The sequence below is a fragment of the Euprymna scolopes genome, chromosome 2 (assembly GCF_053919585.1).
Source record: "Euprymna scolopes isolate OS-2025 chromosome 2, ASM5391958v1, whole genome shotgun sequence".
In the NCBI taxonomy this organism is placed as follows: Eukaryota; Metazoa; Mollusca; class Cephalopoda; order Sepiida; family Sepiolidae; genus Euprymna; species Euprymna scolopes.
This window is the reverse complement of record NC_136483.1, coordinates 126,032,242-126,054,007: the sequence shown is the minus strand read 5'-3', so window position 1 is coordinate 126,054,007 and position 21,766 is coordinate 126,032,242. Positions and strand designations below refer to the sequence as shown.

The following is a 21,766-nucleotide window of genomic DNA, read 5'->3' as shown; positions in this document are numbered from 1 at the left end:
AAGACTGACATTGTTTGAGAGGCTAGTAAAGACTGGCATTGTTTGAGAGGCTAGTAAAGACTGGCATTGTTTGAGAGGCTAGTAAAGACTGGCATTGTTTGAGAGGCTAGTAAAGACTGGCATTGTTTGAGAGGCTAGTAAAGACTGGCATTGTTTGAGAGGCTATTAAAGACTGACATTGTTTGAGAGGCTAGTAAAGACTGACATTGTTTGAGAGGCTAGTAAAGACTGACATTGTTTGAGAGGCTAGTAAAGACTGGCATTGTTTGAGAGGCTATTAAAGACTGACATTGTTTGAGAGGCTACTAAAGACTGACATTGTTTGAGAGGCTAGTAAAGACTGACATTGTTTGAGAGGCTAGTAAAGACTGGCATTGTTTGAGAGGCTAGTAAAGACTGGCATTGTTTGAGAGGCTAGTAAAGACTGACATTGTTTGAGAGGCTAGTAAAGACTGGCATTGTTTGAGAGGCTAGTAAAGACTGGCATTGTTTGAGAGGCTAGTAAAGACTGGCATTGTTTGAGAGGCTAGTAAAGACTGGGATTGTTTGAGAGGCTAGTATAGACTGGCATTGTTTGAGAGGCTAGTAAAGACTGACATTGTTTGAGAGGCTAGTAAAGACTGGCATTGTTTGAGAGGCTAGTAAAGACTGGCATTGTTTGAGAGGCTAGTAAAGACTGGCATTGTTTGAGAGGCTAGTAAAGACTGGGATTGTTTGAGAGGCTAGTATAGACTGGCATTGTTTGAGAGGCTAGTAAAGACTGACATTGTTTGAGAGGCTAGTAAAGACTGACATTGTTTGAGAGGCTAGTAAAGACTGGCATTGTTTGAGAGGCTAGTAAAGACTGGCATTGTTTGAGAGGCTAGTAAAGACTGGCATTGTTTGAGAGGCTAGTAAAGACTGGCATTGTTTGAGAGGCTAGTATAGACTGACATTGTTTGAGAGGCTAGTAAAGACTGGCATTGTTTGAGAGGCTATTAAAGACTGACATTGTTTGAGAGGCTAGTATAGACTGGCATTGTTTGAGAGGCTAGTAAAGACTGGCATTGTTTGAGAGGCTAGTAAAGACTGGCATTGTTTGAGAGGCTATTAAAGACTGACATTGTTTGAGAGGCTAGTAAAGACTGACATTGTTTGATAGGCTAGTACAGACTGGCATTGTTTGAGAGGCTAGTAAAGACTGGCATTGTTTGAGAGGCTAGTAAAGACTGGCATTGTTTGAGAGGCTATTAAAGACTGACATTGTTTGAGAGGCTAGTAAAGACTGACATTGTTTGAGAGGCTAGTAAAGACTGGCATTGTTTGAGAGGCTAGTAAAGACTGACATTGTTTGAGAGGCTAGTAAAGACTGGCATTGTTTTAGAGGCTATTAAAGACTGACATTGTTTGAGAGGCTAGTAAAGACTGACATTGTTTGACAGGCTAGTAAAGACTGGCATTGTTTGAGAGGCTAGTAAAGACTGGCATTGTTTGAGAGGCTAGTAAAGACTGGCATTGTTTGAGAGGCTATTAAAGACTGGCATTGTTTGAGAGGCTATTAAAGACTGACATTGTTTGAGAGGCTAGTAAAGACTGGCATTGTTTGAGAGGCTAGTAAAGACTGACATTGCTTGAGAGGCTAGTAAAGACTGGCATTGTTTGAGAGGCTAGTAAAGACTGGCATTGTTTGAGAGGCTAGTAAAGACTGGCATTGTTTGAGAGGCTAGTAAAGACTGGCATTGTTTGAGAGACGAGTAAAGACTGGCATTCTTTGAGAGCCTAGTAAAGATTGGCATTATGTTAAAGGCTAGCAAAGACTGGTATTATATTAGAGGCTAGTAAAGACTGTCATGGTTTGAGAAGCTAGTAAAGACTGGCAGTATTTTACAGGCTAACAAATACTGGAATTATTTTTAAGGCTAGTAAGGACTGGCATTATTTTAGAGGCTAGTAAACACTGGCATCGTTTGAGAGGCTCGTAAACACTGGCATCGTTTGAGAGGCTCGTAAACACTGGCATCGTTTGAGAGGCTCGTAAACACTGGCATCGTTTGAGAGGCTAGTAAACACTGGCATCGTTTGAGAGGCTAGTAAACACTGGCATCGTTTGTAGAAGCTAGTAAACACTGCCATCGTTTGAGAGGCTAGTAAACACTGGCATCGTTTGAGAAGCTAGTAAACACTGGCATCGTTTGAGAGGCTAGTAAACACTGGCATTGTTTGAGAGGCTAGTAAACACTGGCATTGTTTGAGAAGCTAGTAAACACTGCCATCGTTTGAGAGGCTAGTAAACACTGGCATCGTTTGAGAGGCTAGTAAACACTGGCATCGTTTGAGAAGCTAGTAAACACTGGCATTGTTTGAGAGGCTCGTAAACACTGGCATCGTTTGAGAGGCTAGTAAACACTGGCATTATTTTAAAGACTAGTAAAGACTGGCATTATTTTAAAGACTAGTAAAGACTGGCATTATTTTAGAGGCTAGTAAAGACTGGCATTGGTTGAAAGGCTAGTAAAGACCTGCATTATTATATACTCTAGTTAAGACTGGATTGTTTTATAGGCTATTAAAGACTGGTATTGTTTGAGAGGGTCGTAAAGACTGGCATTGTTTGAGAGGCTAATAAAATTACCATTGTTTGAGACGATATTAAATACTAGCATTGTTTGAGAAGCTTGTGAAGTCTAGCATTGTTTGAGAAGATTGTGAAGTCTAGCATTGTTTGAGAAGATTGTGAAGTTTAGCATTGTTTGAGAGGCTAGGAAAGACCAGTATTGTTTTAGAGGCTAGTAAAGATAAGAATGTTTTGAGAGGCTTGTAAAGACTGTCAGTTTTTGTAGTTGATATGACTGCTGATCTGGGTATGGGATTATGTGAGATGATCTTTTTAGATATTGTTGCTTTGCCTTTAAAAAATTAAAGTAGAGAGGGCAGATGTGTCAACGTTTTTGACAAGAACTTAACAAGCTGTACGAATGCTTAGAAGAATATTTTTTTCTTTTTACACCAAGTCAACGGAGTCCCTCTCAACTCCATATTTAGGAAGGTTCTTATCAGAGTGCACAAAATCCTGGCCCAGGTCAAATGATATGTCGCTGGCCAAGACTTTAGCAAACAAGTTAATAAAAGCTCTCTTGCTATAGGCATGTTGTTGGTATATGATCAGACGGTGGTAGAGAATGCTTGTTGGTTACATTCAGAAAAAACTCCCAACAGAACTTAGTGCCATTATTAAAGGAATAAACTTGGCAATTCTCTGGAAGACAACCACTTTGCACTTGATCACTGATTCTGCTTATGTCCATCAATTGATCCGATACCCTTATCAGCTATTTTACTAACTAAAGTTAAGTGTGAGATGCTCATTTTATGGCAGCTTGACACATAATAAAATTGGTGAATGAATATGCACTATTGATGGATATATCCTTGATCAAATCTAGCCAGAAAAAGGTGAATCAACTGATGAGAGGGCTTAGAGGTAGCTTGGTGTAATTAAGAAAACACATCCTGTGCAACTTGTCTGCATTGCATCCATGAACTTAGGCTTGACCAGATCAAGATTATTCACTGACAAAACAGTCATCTTGGTATGAGACAAATACTCTACTTTTCAAAAACAAATGGATCCTAGAGTTTCTAAGACTGTTGTGAAAACCATCGTCAAAGAATGTGAAGAGTATCAGTCGATCGATCAGTCACCCATGCACTGGCCCAAGAGTGCTTTAAACATTAAACTAACATGGCATCGAATAGTGATGGATATCAATCATTGCAATAGGACTCATTTTTTGACATTGATTGACTGCAGCCAGATATTTGCCATCTGGTGATGCTTGCATTCACAAGATGCAAAAAGTGTAATCAACCAGCTGAAGCACGGCCACTGAGAGTAAGAAGAAGGCCTGTTAACGTACGTCCAAGGATGGAATACTGTTGCCATATCTGGGCAGGAGCTGCTAAAAACAGCCTATCCTGCCTTGACAGAGTACAAAATCGACTTTGTGGCTTAGTGGGGGATGCCTTTTTCTCTACCCTGCAACCTCTCTCCCACAGAAGAGACGTTGCGAGCGTTTTATCGTTATTTCCACGGCAAGTGCTCATCTGAATTCCAATCTCTGGTCCCCCCTTGCCAATCTTTCACGAAAAACACCCGTCTAGCTGAATCCACTGTGAAAAATTTCCCCCATTCTATATCTGTGCCTAAATCAAAACGCGGATTCCATGAACAAAGCTTCTTTCTTAGAACTGCACGCCTGTGGAGCTCTGTTCCGTCTGCCTGCTTCCCACCTGACTACAACTTGGATGTCTTCAAGTCCAACGTTAACAAATTCCTAATGAACCGCCCCCTTAAGTAAACACTTCATCAAATCTCCACACTAACGTAATGTACTTGCAATAACCCTTATCTCTGAGTGGCTTCCGGGCCTTGATAAGTGGTGATCACTGTGTAAAAAAAAAAAAAAAAAAAAACTGAAAAATGTCTGCAGGCAATGTAGGTAAGATTTGTCAGACTGTCAGTATTATATGAGGGCCATTTGAAAAAGAGTAATAAAACATTTTTAAAAAGAAAAAGGAACACAGTTTGATTACTACTTAAACTGAATTTTATTCAAGATCAAATATAAACATTATCTATGTAAAATTAAGTAATTTTAAAGCAATATACAATTTAATACTGATAAAACTGAATTATGAATTAAGGGAACAAACAATTAAAGAAACATTAAACAAATATTTTTTGGCCTTCGGAACAAGATCAGTGTAGTATCTGTTTTGATGCTACACTTTACCTTTTCTGTCTTTGGTCGGTGGAGGAGAAATCTTTCATGACTGAGATTATTTTTGTTCCTATCCAGAGTGCCCCTTATTGGGAAGCTGGATTTTCTCCACAAGATTATATGTTGAAATATTTAAATAACTATTACTTTAAATACAGAAATTATATTTAAAGTTTTGGTTTTCTGTTCTTCTATGTCCATTTTTCCCCCATGTTTTTCATCAAAATGTGTAGCGTATTAGTTGTCTCACAAGCCATCATCAGTGATCGCTCACTGGCAGTAACCTGTGGTGTTCCCTGGAGACCAAGTGACAAGTCTCCCCAGATTTTCAGTGTTCTCCACCTTTTGACCACTTGTGCAGATGATTGCATGTTATCGCAACAGCCGTTGTCACTGATTTCTCGTTGACATCGGCCATTGGTGTTTCCTGGGGTTTGGGTGACAAAATTCCTCCCCAAGGTACCAGATTTGAACTGCACACTTCCAGTGGAGATTTGGTCAGTACTCTCTCACCTCAGTCTTTCCATCTTCCCTGACCCTTCACAACTAGTTGGTGTGGTGTGGCGCCAGTCGATGTCATCTACACCAGTTTTATTATTATTATTACTATTATTATTATGATAATAATAAGGGTGCTTGTGCAGTGTACACACATGTATTTTAAATATTATTTTCAAGTTAAATTAAATTTTAGGTTTGTATTACTGTACACATAGATTTGAAAAAGTTATCAAAAAACAAATATATCACAAATAAATGTTATCAAAGGCAAGATAAGTTACTCTATCTGGGAAGGTTTTTAGTGGTTTTACTCACTTTAAAACGTGTAATCCCTTCGAATATCATACAATGTTTATCAATATATTTTAAAAAGAAAAATATCGGCATGTTTGTAACTTATCTTGCCTTTGATAACATTTATTTGTTATATATTTGTTTTTTGACAACTTTTTCGAATCTATGTGTACAGTAAAACTCGTTATGTAAATTATTTACAGTTAAAATGTTATAAAAAACAAAAAATTGAAGAAAGAAATGAATTAATTCCCGTGCTAAAATATTGATAATTCACCAATCGTAAAAAAAAACAACAAAAAAAAAACACTGCCGTGAAAAAGCTTACTTTAAAATATTTGAAAATACTCAGTGAAAACTAGACAAAATACTGTTAGAAACTTGCTCAATATATATTCCCGTGACATAGGTTGATATATATTCAGTGGTTTTTTAATAGTATTTTGTCTAGTTTATTATTTATAACACCTTTTCCCGAACTTACCGTGTTAAAGAGAGAGTCGGGCGCCATTTTGAATTTTCCAATACATCGGTAAACAATGTATGTTTTTCGAGCTGAATAAACATGTTACATCAAATAAAAACACAAAAAATATATCCAGTTTGGTAGAAAAGTAACTTCTCTTGCTTTTGATAACATTTGTTTGTTATAGATTTGTTTTTTGACAACTTTTTTGAATCTATGCGTACAGTAATACAAACCCAAAAATTGTTTGTTTTGCAGTAAAAAAAAAAAAAATAAAATGAAATATTCGACTTTCTCCAATAAAAATAAAAGTTCAAACACGAATTCACTTATGATATTTTGATTAAAATTATCCCAAATGCGCAATTATAATAATTATTTTCCGAATGGAGAATTGTTCTTTTTCTTTAGAACATACATGGACAATCGGTAACACATATTGGTAGCCATATTTTTTTATGCCTGTTAGCATGACCACGTGGTTGAATACCGGAAGCTGTCTATACCTACAACTTAATTAGGAAGTGACGTTACGCTGTCATATGCATTGGCCTTCTTTCTCGGTAGCCATGGCTGAAGACACTCTTCTACAAGCAGGGCCCACTGACAGAGATTCTATCAGTTAATGATATTGCCTTTCAGAGCAGTTCATTTAACACCTTCCATTAGGCATATGTCAGCTCTTGTAACAGCATCATTGACCTATGTTACAGAAGTGTAAAAAGGATTACTTGAAACAGCATATTAATATTTTACACCAAAGGATGATGCATCTCCTACTACAGCACCTGCCAACATAGTTTATTTATACCACATACAGCTGAAAGAAATCAATGGAACATCAGTGCCAACATACAATTAACAGAAGACTATCTTCAAAACTGGTGATCAAGTGTGGGTAAAGGCCCCACATGGACAATGTACCATGAAGTATGCGGTCAGATATGTGACCGGAATTACCAGTACACATAAAATATCGGTTGACAGAATCTGGCATGGCATTCTTTTCTGCCAACGGGCTGTTCTGACATTTCTTCAGAGAATGCGAGTGAAAGATTTGTGACAATTGAAGAGAGTCTAGGTGAACAAGCACCCACCATAAATGCAGGTGATGCCTCTTCTGATAACACTTCAAATGGAACTTAGTAACTGTACTGCCACTAAGAAGTACATGGTGCAAAAGACCAGTTCCCGAATGTTTCATGCGTAGTAATGCTACAAACTCACCTCAAAGAAGCAAAAAGTATGCTTTCTCTATCACAAGTGCGGGGAAAGCAGAAGAAGATTCAAGAGATGCAATTTTATGGAGAAGGGCAAGGCATGTGAAATGACGAGAATTGCTGAACATAAATGGTCAAACTTTAAAGGAAAGGAGTCAGTATTTCACACATGTTTGATAAGTAAACCTCCATCAGCAAAGACATGCATGTGTATGGAATAAAACTGATCAAGAAAAAAAAAGTCTGTCTTGCAAAGAGTTTCAGTGCTGTGAGCTGTAATTCTCCAAACTCTGCAAAACCTAAGAAAAACATTAAATATAGATTGTGGCCCCAACCCAACAAAATGGTAAATCTCATAAGTGAATGCAATAGCCTAGCCCCAAAAGAATACAAAAACAGGAAGGACTACATTTGCATTTGAACATATCATAAATGGTACAGACACAAATCAGAAACAGTCCTGGCAAATGAAAGTCATAAAATTCTGTAGTACAAATGCAGAAACCCATCTAAGCAAGGAGACACTGTGTAATAACAACAAACAAAAGGAAAAACACCTAACAAATCATAGATTTTGCCATTGCTAGAGTTCACAGAATGAGCAGTGAAGTGATAGAAAAAATAAGTACACAATTAACAAATGAAGAAACATGAAGAAAATCATTGTAATACAAATAATCATAGAAGCATTAAGAACAGTCCCAAAAAATTTTTCAAAAAGATTAGACGTAATCAGAATTAAATAGAAAAATAAAACAATGTACACAGCACTGATGAAAACAGTCAAAATATTCAAGAAACTCCTGGGGTGCAGAAATCAATCCACATAAGCAGTAAATGCCAAACTGAGGTAAGTTAAAATAAAAATTGAAAAAAATAAAAATAAAAGAACTTTTAGGATTTAGATTGCTTTTAGGGCACACCTAAAGTGTAAAATGCTGTTTTTTTTTGTTTTTTTGGAGGGGAGGGGGGAGGGGTCGCTGGCGTTTCTATGCTGTGTCGTGTTTTACAAAAAATGAAGAAAAAGGCTCGCCATTCAGAATTGCTTGTATATCACGTCGAGGTCACCATTTTAGGGCTTAGATTGCTTTTAGGGCACACCCTAAAAAAATAAATAATTCCATACAAGCTTCTGAAATGACGTACGCAACAACTTCATAAAAGGTACCACAGAAAAGGTTTATTAAGGAGAATGTGATATGTTCCTTGTCAAAAGCTGGACTCCGGCTACCTGGTGCTATCGCGGTAGTTATTCCAGTGGAATCGTTGATACCGTTAGAAATCACCGAGGTGGAGAGAGAGAGAAGAAAAGGGAGGTTTGTTCTGTTTCGTGTCTCTCTCAGTAAGAACGAGTTCTTATTCCTCAAACTGGATGCTGGCTGAATTCCTTAGGGGATAGGAAGGATCAATGCGCCGTAGCCCTGATTGGTCAGTATGTGGCCAAATAGCACAGAGGAGAGGCATTGATTTGTCAAAAGAAAAAAGTTCCATTTGTTTCTGCTACATAACCCCCTGCTTAGGCAGAAAGCCGACAGAGAAAAAGGTAGCATAACAAATGGTGAAAAATAAAAATGTCTTTTTATTGTATTTATTTTCACGAGGAAGAAGAAAATGTTCTTACTTTTGTATGAAAAGTTGGGGAATATTTGCAACTTTTTTTTTGTAAGAGAATATTCTCTTTTTCTTCTTTTTTTTTTTTTTGAAAGAAGGGAAAACGAGGAAAAAAATATTTTCTTAACAGAAATACAAAGTTTTACACAGTCTCTTCGACCAATGTACCCGTGGACCACTATGTGTAATGGTGACATGATAGTCTTCATTTGGAGCATTTACTTCAGGTGTATGTATGTTTTGATGCTGTGTGAATGTAGGGGGGAATGTGTGGCTCGTGTGTTTTTGTGTCAAGAAAGGCTTTTTTTACTCTATCAATAGAAACAATTTCTCTTTTACCATTGATATCTAAAGTAAAAAGTTTATCGGTACGTGAAAGCACGCAATAGGGGCCAGTATATTGGTGGGGAGGGCTTTCACAGCGTCCTTTCTAAGAAAAACATGAGTCCAAGACGAAATGTCCTTTGGGATCGAAGATCTAATGGTCTGTTCTTTAGTGTGCATCGGTGGGAGCTTACTAAAATAAGCTCAGTGTCTGTTGACATACAGAGCTGAATCGTTTGTTGTTAATTCTATCGGGCTCAACATTTGGCCTGGCAACGATAAAGGTACTCCATACACAAGTTCGGCTGAAGAGTATCCCAGGTCCTCTTTGATAGTAGCACGACAGCCAAGAAGGACAACCAGTACATATTCGCTACATCGCTGTTGGTCAGGGTAAGCACGTAATGCTGCTTTCAATTGACGATGGAAGCGTTCAATCATCCCGTTAGAAGCAAGGTGATAGTTTGTAGTGCAAATACATTGGATCCCTAGAATCCTAGAGAGTTGCTGGAAAAGGTGGGATTCAAACTGTATGCCACGATCAGTGGTGATGGTGGTGGGAACTCCGCAACGCGATATCCAGCCTGATATAAGGGTTCGCACTACAGACTCAGCCGAAATGTCTGTGTGGGGAATGGCTTCAGGCCACCGTGTGAAATGGTCTATACAGGTAAGGAGATAAGTAAATCCCTGACTGACTGGCCAAGGTTCAACCAGGTCGATGTGCACATGGCTAAACCGAGCGTCTGGGATGGTGAATGTTCCAAGGGGTGCACGGATATGCTTGTGCACTTTTAACTTTTGGCAGGATACACAGGAACGTGTCCAGTCCAGGCAGTGATATCAAGCCTCATATTTGGCTAGAAAAATCTAGCTGTAATCAGCTTCACTGTGGCTCTGCATCCGGTGTGTGCCAAATTGTGTAGGGTGTCAAAAACAACTCTACGATGAGTCACTGGAATGAATGGTCGAGGTGAATCCGTTGAAGTGTCACAAATGATCTGCGTGTCCGAGATAGGCACGGGCAGGTATGCGAATTTGCAAGTTGCAAATTCAGGTGACGACGGATCCAACATGTTCAGACTTGGCTGGTTTAAGGCCATCTGCTGTAAGTCGATATCCGATGGTGAGGACAGAGAATTAATGGGAAGGCGGGACAAAGCGTCTGCCACAGCATTCTGCTCACCTGAGATGTGTCGGATATCGCTGGTAAATTGCGAAACAAAATCGAAGTGGCGCATTTCGCGAGGAGAATATTTGTTCGGCTTAGAACGCAGTGCATATGAAAGCGGATGGTGATCAGTGTAGATCACAAATTGACGGCCCTTGAGTGAATGTTGGAAATGTTTCACTGTGAGGTACATTGCCAGCAGTTCACGGCCAAACGTGCTGTAACATGGTTCTGCCGGTTTCAGCTGTCTTGAAAAGTATGTGAGAGGTTGTAACTGTTGTTGGTGCTGCTGTTGCAACACTGAACCTACAGCTGTGCCTGATGCGTCAATGACCAGAGAAAACTGGGCATCGGGTACAGGATGTGCAAATAGAGATGTTGTCGCCAGTTTTGTTTTCACTTCATTGAAAGCTTTGAGCTGGATCTCATTAAGTGAGATTTTCTCATTTTTCTTTTTCCTGTTACGTAACAGGTCGGAAAGAGGAGCTAGGAGATCCGTGCAATGTGGGATAAAGTGTCTGTAATAGTTTAACATGTAACGTGCATCCAGGAGATAAGCGCCCGCGTGTTTGCGTGTTGTGTGGGTACGTGGGAGAGACGGATGGGGGGAAAAAGACTTACCTCGAGACCAGCTCAGCGTTACCGACCAAAAATAGAAAAGAAAGACCAAGATGGCGACCGCCGTCTTTTGTAAAGTATGATGTCTCGCAAAGTCACACGAATTCTCGGAATATGCAAATTTAGCCGGCCTAGAACGACGATAAAAGCGGGTGAGGGGAAAGACGTGGGGAGTGACGATTGAGTTGGCTGGGGAATCGTGTGGCTGTTGCTTCTTGTGCCGTGTTGAGGATATCTTACCGTGTTAAAGAGAGAGTCGGGCGCCATCTTGAATTTTTCCTTACACTTTTTACTTACAAGCTATTCCGGCCATTTGGCCTCTAGGACTATGACCGAGTCGAAATTTGACTTAAAGCTCATACCCGAGTTTGACGGGTCCACGTCCATCGTCGACTGGGTTGAAAGGGTCGAGCTGACGTGCGACCTTTGTGAGGTGAAAAGGGTACACACTGTAATTCCCCTGAGATTGGCTGGGGGTGCCTTGAGTGTATATCAGCAACTCAGTGCTGCCGAAAAGGGAGATGTCACCGCAATTAAAGCTGCGCTGTACAAGGCATTTGCCATGGATCCTTGTACGGCCTATGAAAAATTTGCTTCCCAAAAACTTCTACCGGAGGAAAGCGTGGACGTTTTCTTCGCTGAGTTAAAGAAACTTGCAGTTCTGTTCGGTGGAGGGGTGTCGGAGCGGACGCTCGCGTACGCGTTTGTGGCGGGCCTTCCCACTCGGGTGAAGCAGCTACTGAGAGCCTCAACCAGCGTTTCAACAACGACCATGGAACACTTGATGGAACATGCTCGAGCCATCATCAAAGATGAGGAGGACCTGGGGGAACCAGTTGTGATGGCGACACAGACAGGCCAGATTGGCGCTCGGGAGATTCCGAATCAGAACCCTGCAAGCAATGGGAAATGTTTTCGCTGCGGCCGACGCGGACATTTTGCAAGGAATTGCACCAACAGGGGGCGTGTGCGCTGTTTTAAGTGTGGCGGTTTGGGGCATCTAGCCCAAAACTGTGCGGGAAACGTATCAGGGGAGAGGACGTCAGCGCCGCCCTGCTCCCCGAGCAAAATTTGAACAAGGCGCAACCAGTAATGACCGTCTACGTAAACAGGATACCCTGCTCAGCACTTCTCGACTCAGGCTGTTCGCATACTATAGTGAGCACCAGGCTGTGTCCAAGTTGGACTAAGAGGAAGATCAAAGTCACCACGATAGGAGGCGAGACCCAGACATGCTGTGGAGCTGGAACTGTCAAGATCTACACGGACACCGGTGCAGCCACTAAGATCAATGTGCTCGTGACCCAAGGAAATCTCCTGGGGTTTGACCTGTTGCTCGGATACGATGCCATCAAGGTGCTGGGGGGAGTCGCAATTCATCGGGATGGAAAGGTGCGATTCTTAGAGGCCCCAGTGTGTGCAGCGCTCCATATCGATCGGCCGGATTTTACAGTGGACTACGACTCGCGCAAGAGGGCCTGGATTGCATCTTGGAAGTGGACCGAGGGAATGGCACCGACTAAACTCAAGAATGGGGTTGCAGAGTACCCTATACCCAGTGAGGCCCGAGCAGAATACGAAAGGGAACTAAAGGCGTGGATCCAAGATGGCTGGTTAATCCCCTACCCTGAGGACAAGCTTGGGCCTCCGAAGGGTCTAATACCCTTGATGGCAGTAGTCCAGCATAACAAGTCGAAAGTACGGCCCGTGCTGGACTATAGGGAGCTTAACAAGCATATTGAAGCCTACACTGCCGATGCTGACGTATGCGCCAGTAAGTTGAGGGAATGGCGTCAGAAAGGCACTAATGTCTCAATATTGGATTTGCGAAAAGCCTATTTACAGGTGCGAGTTGATGAGACGTTGTGGCTGTTCCAGACAGTTTGGTTCCAGGGGCAGAGGTACTGCCTTACACGCCTTGGCTTTGGCCTAAATGTGGCACCACAGATCATGAAGACTATTGTCAACACAGTATTGTCCCAAGAAAAGCCCATGAGGGACTCAACGTCAGCTTACATTGATGACGTATACGTCAATGAAGATGTACAGTCTGCGTCGTGTGTCAAAGAAAAGTTGGCTCAGTTTGGTCTGGAATGCAAGAATCCCGAACGTTTAAGGGAAGGAGCACGTGTATTGGGATTGGATGTTTATGAAGAAGATGGCACCCTACAATGGAGGCGTGGCAGTGAAATTCCAAGCATCCCCAACCTCGTTACAAGGCGGACCGTTTTTTCTTGGTGTGGAAAACTTGTTGGTCACTTACCGGTCTGTGGCTGGCTCCGCGCAGCTGTTGGTGTGATTAAACGCAGAGCAAATTTAACAACCACGGGTTGGGATGACATATCCGATGATGTCCTACTAACTCTGATGATTAAGGAGACACTGGAGAGAGTGAACAAGAAGGACCCTGCCTGTGGGCGGTGGTGTGTTAACGGAGACAACGTAGGTGTGTGGGTTGATGCCAGTTCTTTGGCGTTGGGAGTATCGTTGGAGCAAGGAGGAAACGTGTTCGAGGATGCGTGTTGGCTGCGGCCCGTAACAGATTCTCAGCATATCAACCTGGCAGAGCTGGACGCTGTTGTAAAGGGGGTAAATCTGGCCCTGCAGTGGCAGTCTAAGAAGTTGACCTTGTACACAGATTCTCTCTGTGTCTACCACTGGGTGTCTGACACACTTTCAGGACGGACACGAATCCGTACCAAGGCAGCAAGCGAAATGTTAATACGGAGAAGGCTAGACACGCTAAAAAACCTGGTATCTGAGTATGGGCTATCACTGAGCGTCACTCTGGTGCCATCACATTGTAATCGTGCTGACCAACTGACCCGTGTACCTCACAAATGGTATGAAGCCGCGAAGATGGGAATGGAGATTACTGCTCGATCTTGTGCAGTTGCAATCGACCCATGTCAAATACAAAAAATTCATGCACAGAGCGGACATCCGGGTATCAAGAGGACCCTTTATTTTGTGAGGCGTGCATACCCAGCAGTGACCAAGATGGATGTCAGACAGATCGTCAGAAATTGTGAGGCTTGCCAGTCTATTGATCCTGCACCAGAGCGATGGCAGAAGGGTCGCTTGGAAGTTGAGAGTGTGTGGCAGCGGCTGGCCATGGATATTACCCATTACAGTGGCAAGCCCTTTCTAACTCTCATTGATTGCGGGCCTACGAGATTTGCGGTGTGGCGGCAGATGACCAGACAGGATTCAGCAAATGTTGTTCGCCACCTATCATCCATTTTTTTTGAGCGAGGTGCGCCGGAAGAGCTCCTGACTGACAATGATGCAGCGTTTTGTAGCCAGCAAGTCCGGCAGTTGTTAGATGAGTGGGGCGTCCGACTACGGTTGCGATGTGCGCATGTGCCGTCAGGAAATGGCATTGCTGAAAGAAGCCATCACAGCATCAAGAGAATTGCTGCCAGGAAGCGATGTACTATTGCGGAAGCAACATATTGGTACAACATTACGCCAAAGGACGGGACGTCCCCTTCAACCGCACCTGCGAATGCTATTTACATGTACCGAGTCGGAGTGAAGGGAATCAACACTACGCAGCCAACCGACAAGGGAACATATAACAGATATGAAGTGGGAGATCCAGTGTGGGTGCGGCCTCCAGGAAATCGGTGCACCGACAAGTTTAAGCGAGGACACATATCTGGAGTGATTAGCCAGCAGTCTGTTTTGGTCGATGGAACCCCACGACATGTGCGAGATCTTCGCCCAGCTACCGAGGTGCGTCATACAACTACAGAAGAAAGCAGTGAAGCATCTAGCGATGAGCTGCCAATGCACGGATTCAGTGAGCCCCTTCCAGAGACTGATAGCGATACTTCATCTGATGAGGCGGAACCAGATCCAGAGCCCGAATCTGAAACAGTGAATGTACCTCTTCGCAGAAGCACACGCACTAAAAGGCCCCCCCCCCCAGTGCTCTCTATGTGATCATCAGATCAGGGGGGAGTGTAACGTGCATCCAGGAGATAAGCGCCCGCGTGTTTGCGTGTTGTGTGGGTACGTGGGAGAGACGGATGGGGGGAAAAAGACTTACCTCGAGACCAGCTCAGCGTTACCGACCAAAAATAGAAAAGAAAGACCAAGATGGAGAATTCGTGTGACTTTGCGAGACATCATACTTTACAAAAGTAAAGTATGATGTCTCGCAAAGTCACACGAATTCTTGGAATATGCAAATTTAGCCGGCCTAGAACGACGATAAAAGCGGGTGAGGGGAAAGACGTGGGGAGTGACGATTGAGTTGGCTGGGGAATCGTGTGGCTGTTGCTTCTTGTGCCGTGTTGAGGATATCTTACCGTGTTAAAGAGAGAGTCGGGCGCCATCTTGAATTTTTCCTTACACTTTTTACTTACATAACAGACCAAGGAAGTGCCTTAGTTGGCGAAGTAAAGTGGGTGGTGTAAGGTCTTGTAGAGCATTCACCTTTTCCGTTAACGGAGATATACCGTCTGGGCTGATAATGTGGCCCAGGAAAACTAGTGAGGACGCACCGAAAACACATTTACCAGGGTTAATCCTCACCTGGTATCACTGAAACCATTCGAATAGTAGGCGGAGGTGAGTGACATGTTCCTCAGGTGAGGCACTTGCCACAAGAATGTCGTCTATATAGTTATAGACGAAGTCCAAGGCACGCACTACTTTATCCATGAAGCGCTGAAATGTGCTAGTCGCGTTTCGTAAACCAAAGGGCATAGTTAAGAATTCAAACACTCCAAATGGAGTCGTTACCGCAGTCTTGGGTATGTCGGCCAGATTCACTGGAATCTGATGGTAAGCCTTAACTACGTCTAGTTTGGAAGTCTTACAACCATGCAGAGAGGAAGCAAAATCTTGTATATGTGGGATTGGGTAATGATCAGGTACCGTCATGGCATTCGGTCATCGGTAGTCCCCAGTCGGACGCCAATCTCCGTCTCGTTTCGGGACCATATGCAAAGGGGGAAGCCCATGGACTTGGACTAGGGGTGTATTATTCCTAGCTGCAGCATATGGTTGAATTCTGCCTTCGTTGCCTTAAGTTTATCAGTAGGGAGGCGGTGAGGGCACGAGAAAACAGGAGCACCTGTGGTCTTGATGTGGTGTTTTGTGGTGTGCGTGGGTTCGTTTACCACAAAATTTAAATTTGTTAACTCCGGGTAGGAGTGTAAGGCGGTCTGATACGGGTTATCTGAAGCGGCAATGAAGAATACTGGGCTGATAGAGGGGGTGTTTGTTTTTACACCAGAGACAGAAAGTTCTGTATTTGCATCTATCAGCCGGCGTCTGCGCATATCCACTATCAGGTTGAAGTGGTGTAGGAAATCCACGCCTAGTATGGGGTAGGGTAAATCTGCTATAGTGAAGACCCACGTAAAGTCTCTCCGTAATTCCAAGTCCAGAGAATGTAAAATTTGACCATATATGAGGATGGAGGAGTGATTTACCGCCTGCAGTGTGATGGACGACACTGGAGGCTTCCCTGTGAGAAGTTTCAGTGGCCAGATACTGCAGGCTGCTCCGGTATCAACTAAGCAACGTGCTTGGGATATGTGTGTCTATATATATATATATATATATATATATATATATATATATATAGAGAGAGAGAGAGAGAGATTTTTTTTTTAAATGTTTATATACGTAAAGCCTGAAGTTAAATCTTTTTAAAGGGGTACTTACGTTTTCTTTGGCCGAGAGACGAAGAGAAATGTTATATATATATATATATATATATATATATATATATATAAAAATGTTATATATATATATATATATAAATGTTATATATATATTTTAGAAAAGTTCTCTTTTCTGTATCGGTTGTCTCTTGCTTGAGTGTGTATGTATTGCGTCCTTCTTAGCCAAAACAAAAAAAAAAATGTTTAGTCACTTTTTTTTTTTTTTTACAGAAAATGTTTTGGGCAATTGACTTTTCATCCTGTTTTTGTTGTTGGTGTGGTTGTTCCAAAAACGGAGTGTGTTCATAAAAAAAGGTATTTACTTATGCATGGAAAGGCGTTTACTCTTTTTTTTAGGGCTGACATTTGTTTTGTGTTTTTGTTTGTTTTTTTTTATGTGTAGCCATTTTGCAAGAACATGTGTTTTTTTTTTCATTTTGTTTTGTTTCAAGGAAATGTATCCGGTGTAAACCTTTTATTTTTCTCCGTGAAACTGGAAGAAGTATTCCTTACAAAATGCGTTTCCATTAAAATGTTTTCAGCTTTTTTTTATGTGACATGTGTCTTTGACCATATTTCAGCTTTTACATTTATCTTGTTCGACGATAATGTTTTGTCTTTCTTTTCGCCGAAAAGAATGTCCAGAGTTAGAACAGTGTTCTAGAAAATTCTCAAGTGATAAGCGATATTTAAAGGTTGTTTTCGCTTGTCAGTGTAAAATGCCGTTTTTTTTGAGGGGTGGGGGGTCGCTGGCTTTTCTATGCTGTGCCGTGTTTTACAAAAAATGAAGAAAAAGGCTCGCCATTCAGAATTGCTTGTATATCACAAGGGGGGGTCACCATTTTAGGGTTTAGATTGCTTTTAGGGCACACCCTAAAAAAATAAATAATTCCATACAAGCTTCTGAAATGACGTACGCAACAACTTCATAAAAGGTACCACAGAAAAGGAGAATGTGATATGTTCCTTGTCAAAAGCTGGACTCCGGCTACCTGGTGCTATCGCGGTAGTTATTCCAGTGGAATCGTTGATACCGTTAGAAATCACCGAGGTGGAGAGAGAGAGAAGAAAAGGGAGGTTTGTTCTGTTTGGTGTCTCTCTCAGTAAGAACGAGTTCTTATTCCTCAAACTGGATGCTGGCTGAATTCCTTAGGGGATAGGAAGGATCAATACGCCGTAGCCCTGATTGGTCAGTATGTGGCCAAATAGCACAGGGGAGAGGCATTGATTTGTCAAAAGAAAAAAGTTCTACAAACTCCTATGAAACCAATGAAACTAAAACTGTCAGAAATTCCTAATCTCACACACATCTTCATTCTACAATAAGCACACACATATTGTGGCACTAGCTTAATGAATAAATAAGAAAGGGAAAAATGAAGCAAAAGTGTAACTGTAAAATAAGGGTGAATTGTCTCCTACAAAATAATTGCTATGGAAAAAGCATTATCTACTAAGCTAGAACATATACAACTGCAAGTCTGAATAATAAAAATATCATGTATTTTTATTAATATTTTAATAATCACAAAAGTATATTAAATTCACAAAAAAATATAAATATAGTAAACTATTGTGGCGATCTTAATAAGGTCCAGGCTCCTTTAATTGAATCAAAAATCCTAAGATGGGCCAGTCTATGTAGATTATGTTTGAGCAGGAAACAAGGAATTTTAAAGCTTTAAAATATAATAAAATTTATTAAACAGAAACAAAATTTATATAAATTACAGATAGAACAAACATTATTTTAAGATGAAAAACAAAAACACCATTATAAAAATTACGTTTTTACATAGAGAAAAAAAATTGTAAAAGTTATTTAAAATTCAAATTGTCAATAAAAATTTTGTATTGTTTATATTAGTTTTTACAAATTAAAAAACAAAAGTTTTTAATTAAAAAATAAATTATGCAATCACATTTTTGGAAATCCAACATGATATCTGCTGGCGCTTTCTCTAAGCTTAGATACATCTTGGCTCACAAAACATTACAATTAAGGTATATGCAATTGATACTGATGCTGTGAAAATAGTAAAATTATCTTACCATGGACCACAGCAGGAATTCCCAGCAGACTTTCCCGCATGCTCTCTCCCGTCGTCCAAATATTTGCATCAATATCGTAAATCTCTACAGAGTCCAAAGGTTTCTGTGTAGCAGATACACCTCCAAGCACAACAATCTTGTTGTTCAAGGCAACTGCTGCAGCACCGGCTCTTTTGGTTGGAATCCCTGGCAGAGTTTTCCATGTGTTTGCTTTCAGATCATACACTTCAAAACAGTCAAGAGGTTTTCCACGAACATCACAGCCACCAACAACATAAAGGTTATCATTAAGAATTACTGGTGTAGAAAAAACACGTTTTGTTGGCATTGGTAAATGGATCTGCCAATCACGGGCTGTCATTTTGGTGGCCATTGCTGGAGTAGTGAAACTGAAAAAAAAAATCAACAGTTTTAAGTAAAAACTCTGAAACATTTTCTTATACAACAAAAATGAAAAAGTGTAACACAAAACCGAGTTCTGTTGTCAGCCTCTCTACCCAGTTAACTGCAACTCAAAATAGTCATTTGAATTAAGTCAAAGTCGTTTTATGAAAAGGTGGCCTTCATTATTCATGTAACTTTAGGTACAGTTGCCTAATCAACACCTAAGAAAATATTGGTACTTACTATATCAACAATGAGTTTCCAACACTAGCAAACAGTCATAAGTTTTATTGAATGGCCTGAATACACAAAGTGATTGTGTTTTTAGCACTTGTACAGTTTATGAACCGTGTTAAAATGATGTTATTATTTAGAAAAATATTCTTAACATGAGGTGGGGGTTGTTAAAAGGTTATTTTTAACATAAGACAGAAGGGGATTCTGTTAGAAAACCATAGGAAGCTTTGAAGACTTTGTTCTCAATTCATAGTTGGAACAGCTTACATTATGCTTACGTTACATATGCAAACCTTTGGTCATCCATTACGCAACATCACCGATTTAGTTGTTCTGCATCTGGTCTTGGCTTGAGGAGTTTTTCTCATCTGAGAAGAACCAGAGTATCATTTGTTTAATTAGATGTTTTTGGCTATCGTAAGGCAATTGGCAAGTGCCGTGGTTATAAGTTATTGTAGCAGTAAAGACCTTTGTTCACTGTTTTCTTTATAGTCATGACTCCAATGCTCATCTCTCTTGCCAAGGTATATCATTGCCATGACTCTATTTTACTGCATGTTTTTTACAGCTTTGACAAATTTCATTGTGCAAATACAGACAAAATGGTTAGTATGAGCTTTTCTTGCCAGCTACTGCTTCCACATCACAAATCTCATGCTTATATTTCACACCCTTCAAGGAGTATTGAGCTGCAACTAAATTTTTGAAATTTTTAATCTGGCATGGATTATCACGCTATAGGTCATTTTTTTTCCCCCAATACTGTAATTCTTTCCAGTCATCCATGGTCTACAGCTCCCAAATGCAGATACAGCTATCTTTTACATGTTACTTCTATTAAATACTCCAAATGTTTCTGAAATGAAATAATATGAAGATATTTGTCTGGAACTATGTACATCCATATCAATACATATAACACATGATTTAATAAACCCTGTGCCACAAATAAAATATTCATGATTTTTATAAAATACTAATCTTCAAATTTGAACCCAATCAGATTATTATGTTACAAATTAGTTTAATAAAATTACTATAAGAAATTAATTAAATAAAATTACTATTAGAAATCAGTTAAATGAAATTGCTGGTACAAATTAATTAAATAAAATTACTGTTAGAAATTAATTAAATAAAATTACTGTTAGAAATTAATTAAATAAAATTGCTGTAAGAAATTAATTAAATAAAATTACTGTAAGAAATTAATTAAATAAAATTGCTGTTAGAAATTAATTAAATAAAATTACTATAAGAAATTAATTAAATAAAATTACTATAAGAAATTAATTAAATAAAATTACTGTTAGAAATTTCTTGAGTGGTGCATTTTAGGTGGAATTGAAATAGGAAATGGGTTAAGATTCAAAGGAGGAAATATAAACACGTGTGGACAGATAGAGAGAAGAAAATTTTATTATGGGGCAAAAAAGGGATTGTGGGATTTTTACAATAAAGGGGAGACAATCACAGGAAGAGTTCCAACACCCCCGCTTGCTCTTAGAATGTTATTGTGTATATTATATAAGAGTATCGTATTTAAAGTCCAAAAAGAAGTTCTTTGAATTTATCTAACTTTGCTCGGGTTGGGGGTTTCGTCAAAATGTCTGCTAGCATGTCATTTCTAGGACAATAGATGATTTTTATGTCGCCATTGTTTAGGAGGGTCCCTGATGAAGTGGTATTTTATGTCTATATGCTTGCACCTCTGTCGGTGCACAGGGTCCCTGGAAAGTGCTATTGCACTCTGGTTATCTTCAAATATCTTAATCGGTCCATAATTTTTGCATAGGTCCATTTCTGTGAGTAGTTGTAGTAGTCTTTGCTAATGCCACATACTTGGCTCCACATGTGGATAATGCTACTGTAGGTTGTCTTTTTCATTTCCATGAAATGGGTGGGCCGTTTTTTGTCAAACTGAAGCAGTACCCAGATGTACTGCATCTGTCGCATTGATCTGACGCCCAGTTCCGGATACTAAGCAATGTCATTTCTTATGTTATTGCTGGTGACCATCTTGGCACGCGCATTTGCGCATAGTTTCTCGGGGTTGCATTTGCGTGCTTCAAGATGGATGCCAGTGATAACATAAGAAATGACATTGCTTCATATCCGGAACACTACTTATTTGCAGAAAATTTAAATGCAATATTCGTTTTCAGCATACCCTAAAACCTATAGAAGTAATCATTTAAATGCTAAGGTGGAAAGAAGGTAAAAAATTACCATTTTATTTCTTTGTTAACATAGATGAATTTTCAGTAAAACAACAGAATAGAATGACGAAAATTACCATCAACTGGTGAATATATAGTTGTTGTTTATCAGGATTCCTGGTATCCTGGTACTGTGAAAGCTACATCGAGGATTCATGTAGAGTACAATTTATGGTTGCATCTCAGAAAATAGGGGTATATTTTGGGCCAGATAGAGACGATTTACAA

The 21,766-nt window shown here is 40.2% G+C and overlaps 1 protein-coding gene across 1 annotated transcript in view; it reads right to left on the bottom strand.

Moving 5' to 3' along the window:
* The window catches only part of LOC145295968 (uncharacterized), a 358,155-nt gene that overhangs the window by 222,617 nt on the left and 113,772 nt on the right, over positions 1 to 21,766 (bottom strand). Inside the window, exon 2 of the mRNA XM_080141890.1 lies at positions 18,699 to 19,087. Within this exon, the coding sequence (XP_079998016.1) occupies positions 18,699 to 19,071 (373 nt within the window). The 5' untranslated portion in view covers positions 19,072 to 19,087. The remainder of the gene's footprint in view (positions 1 to 18,698; positions 19,088 to 21,766) is intronic.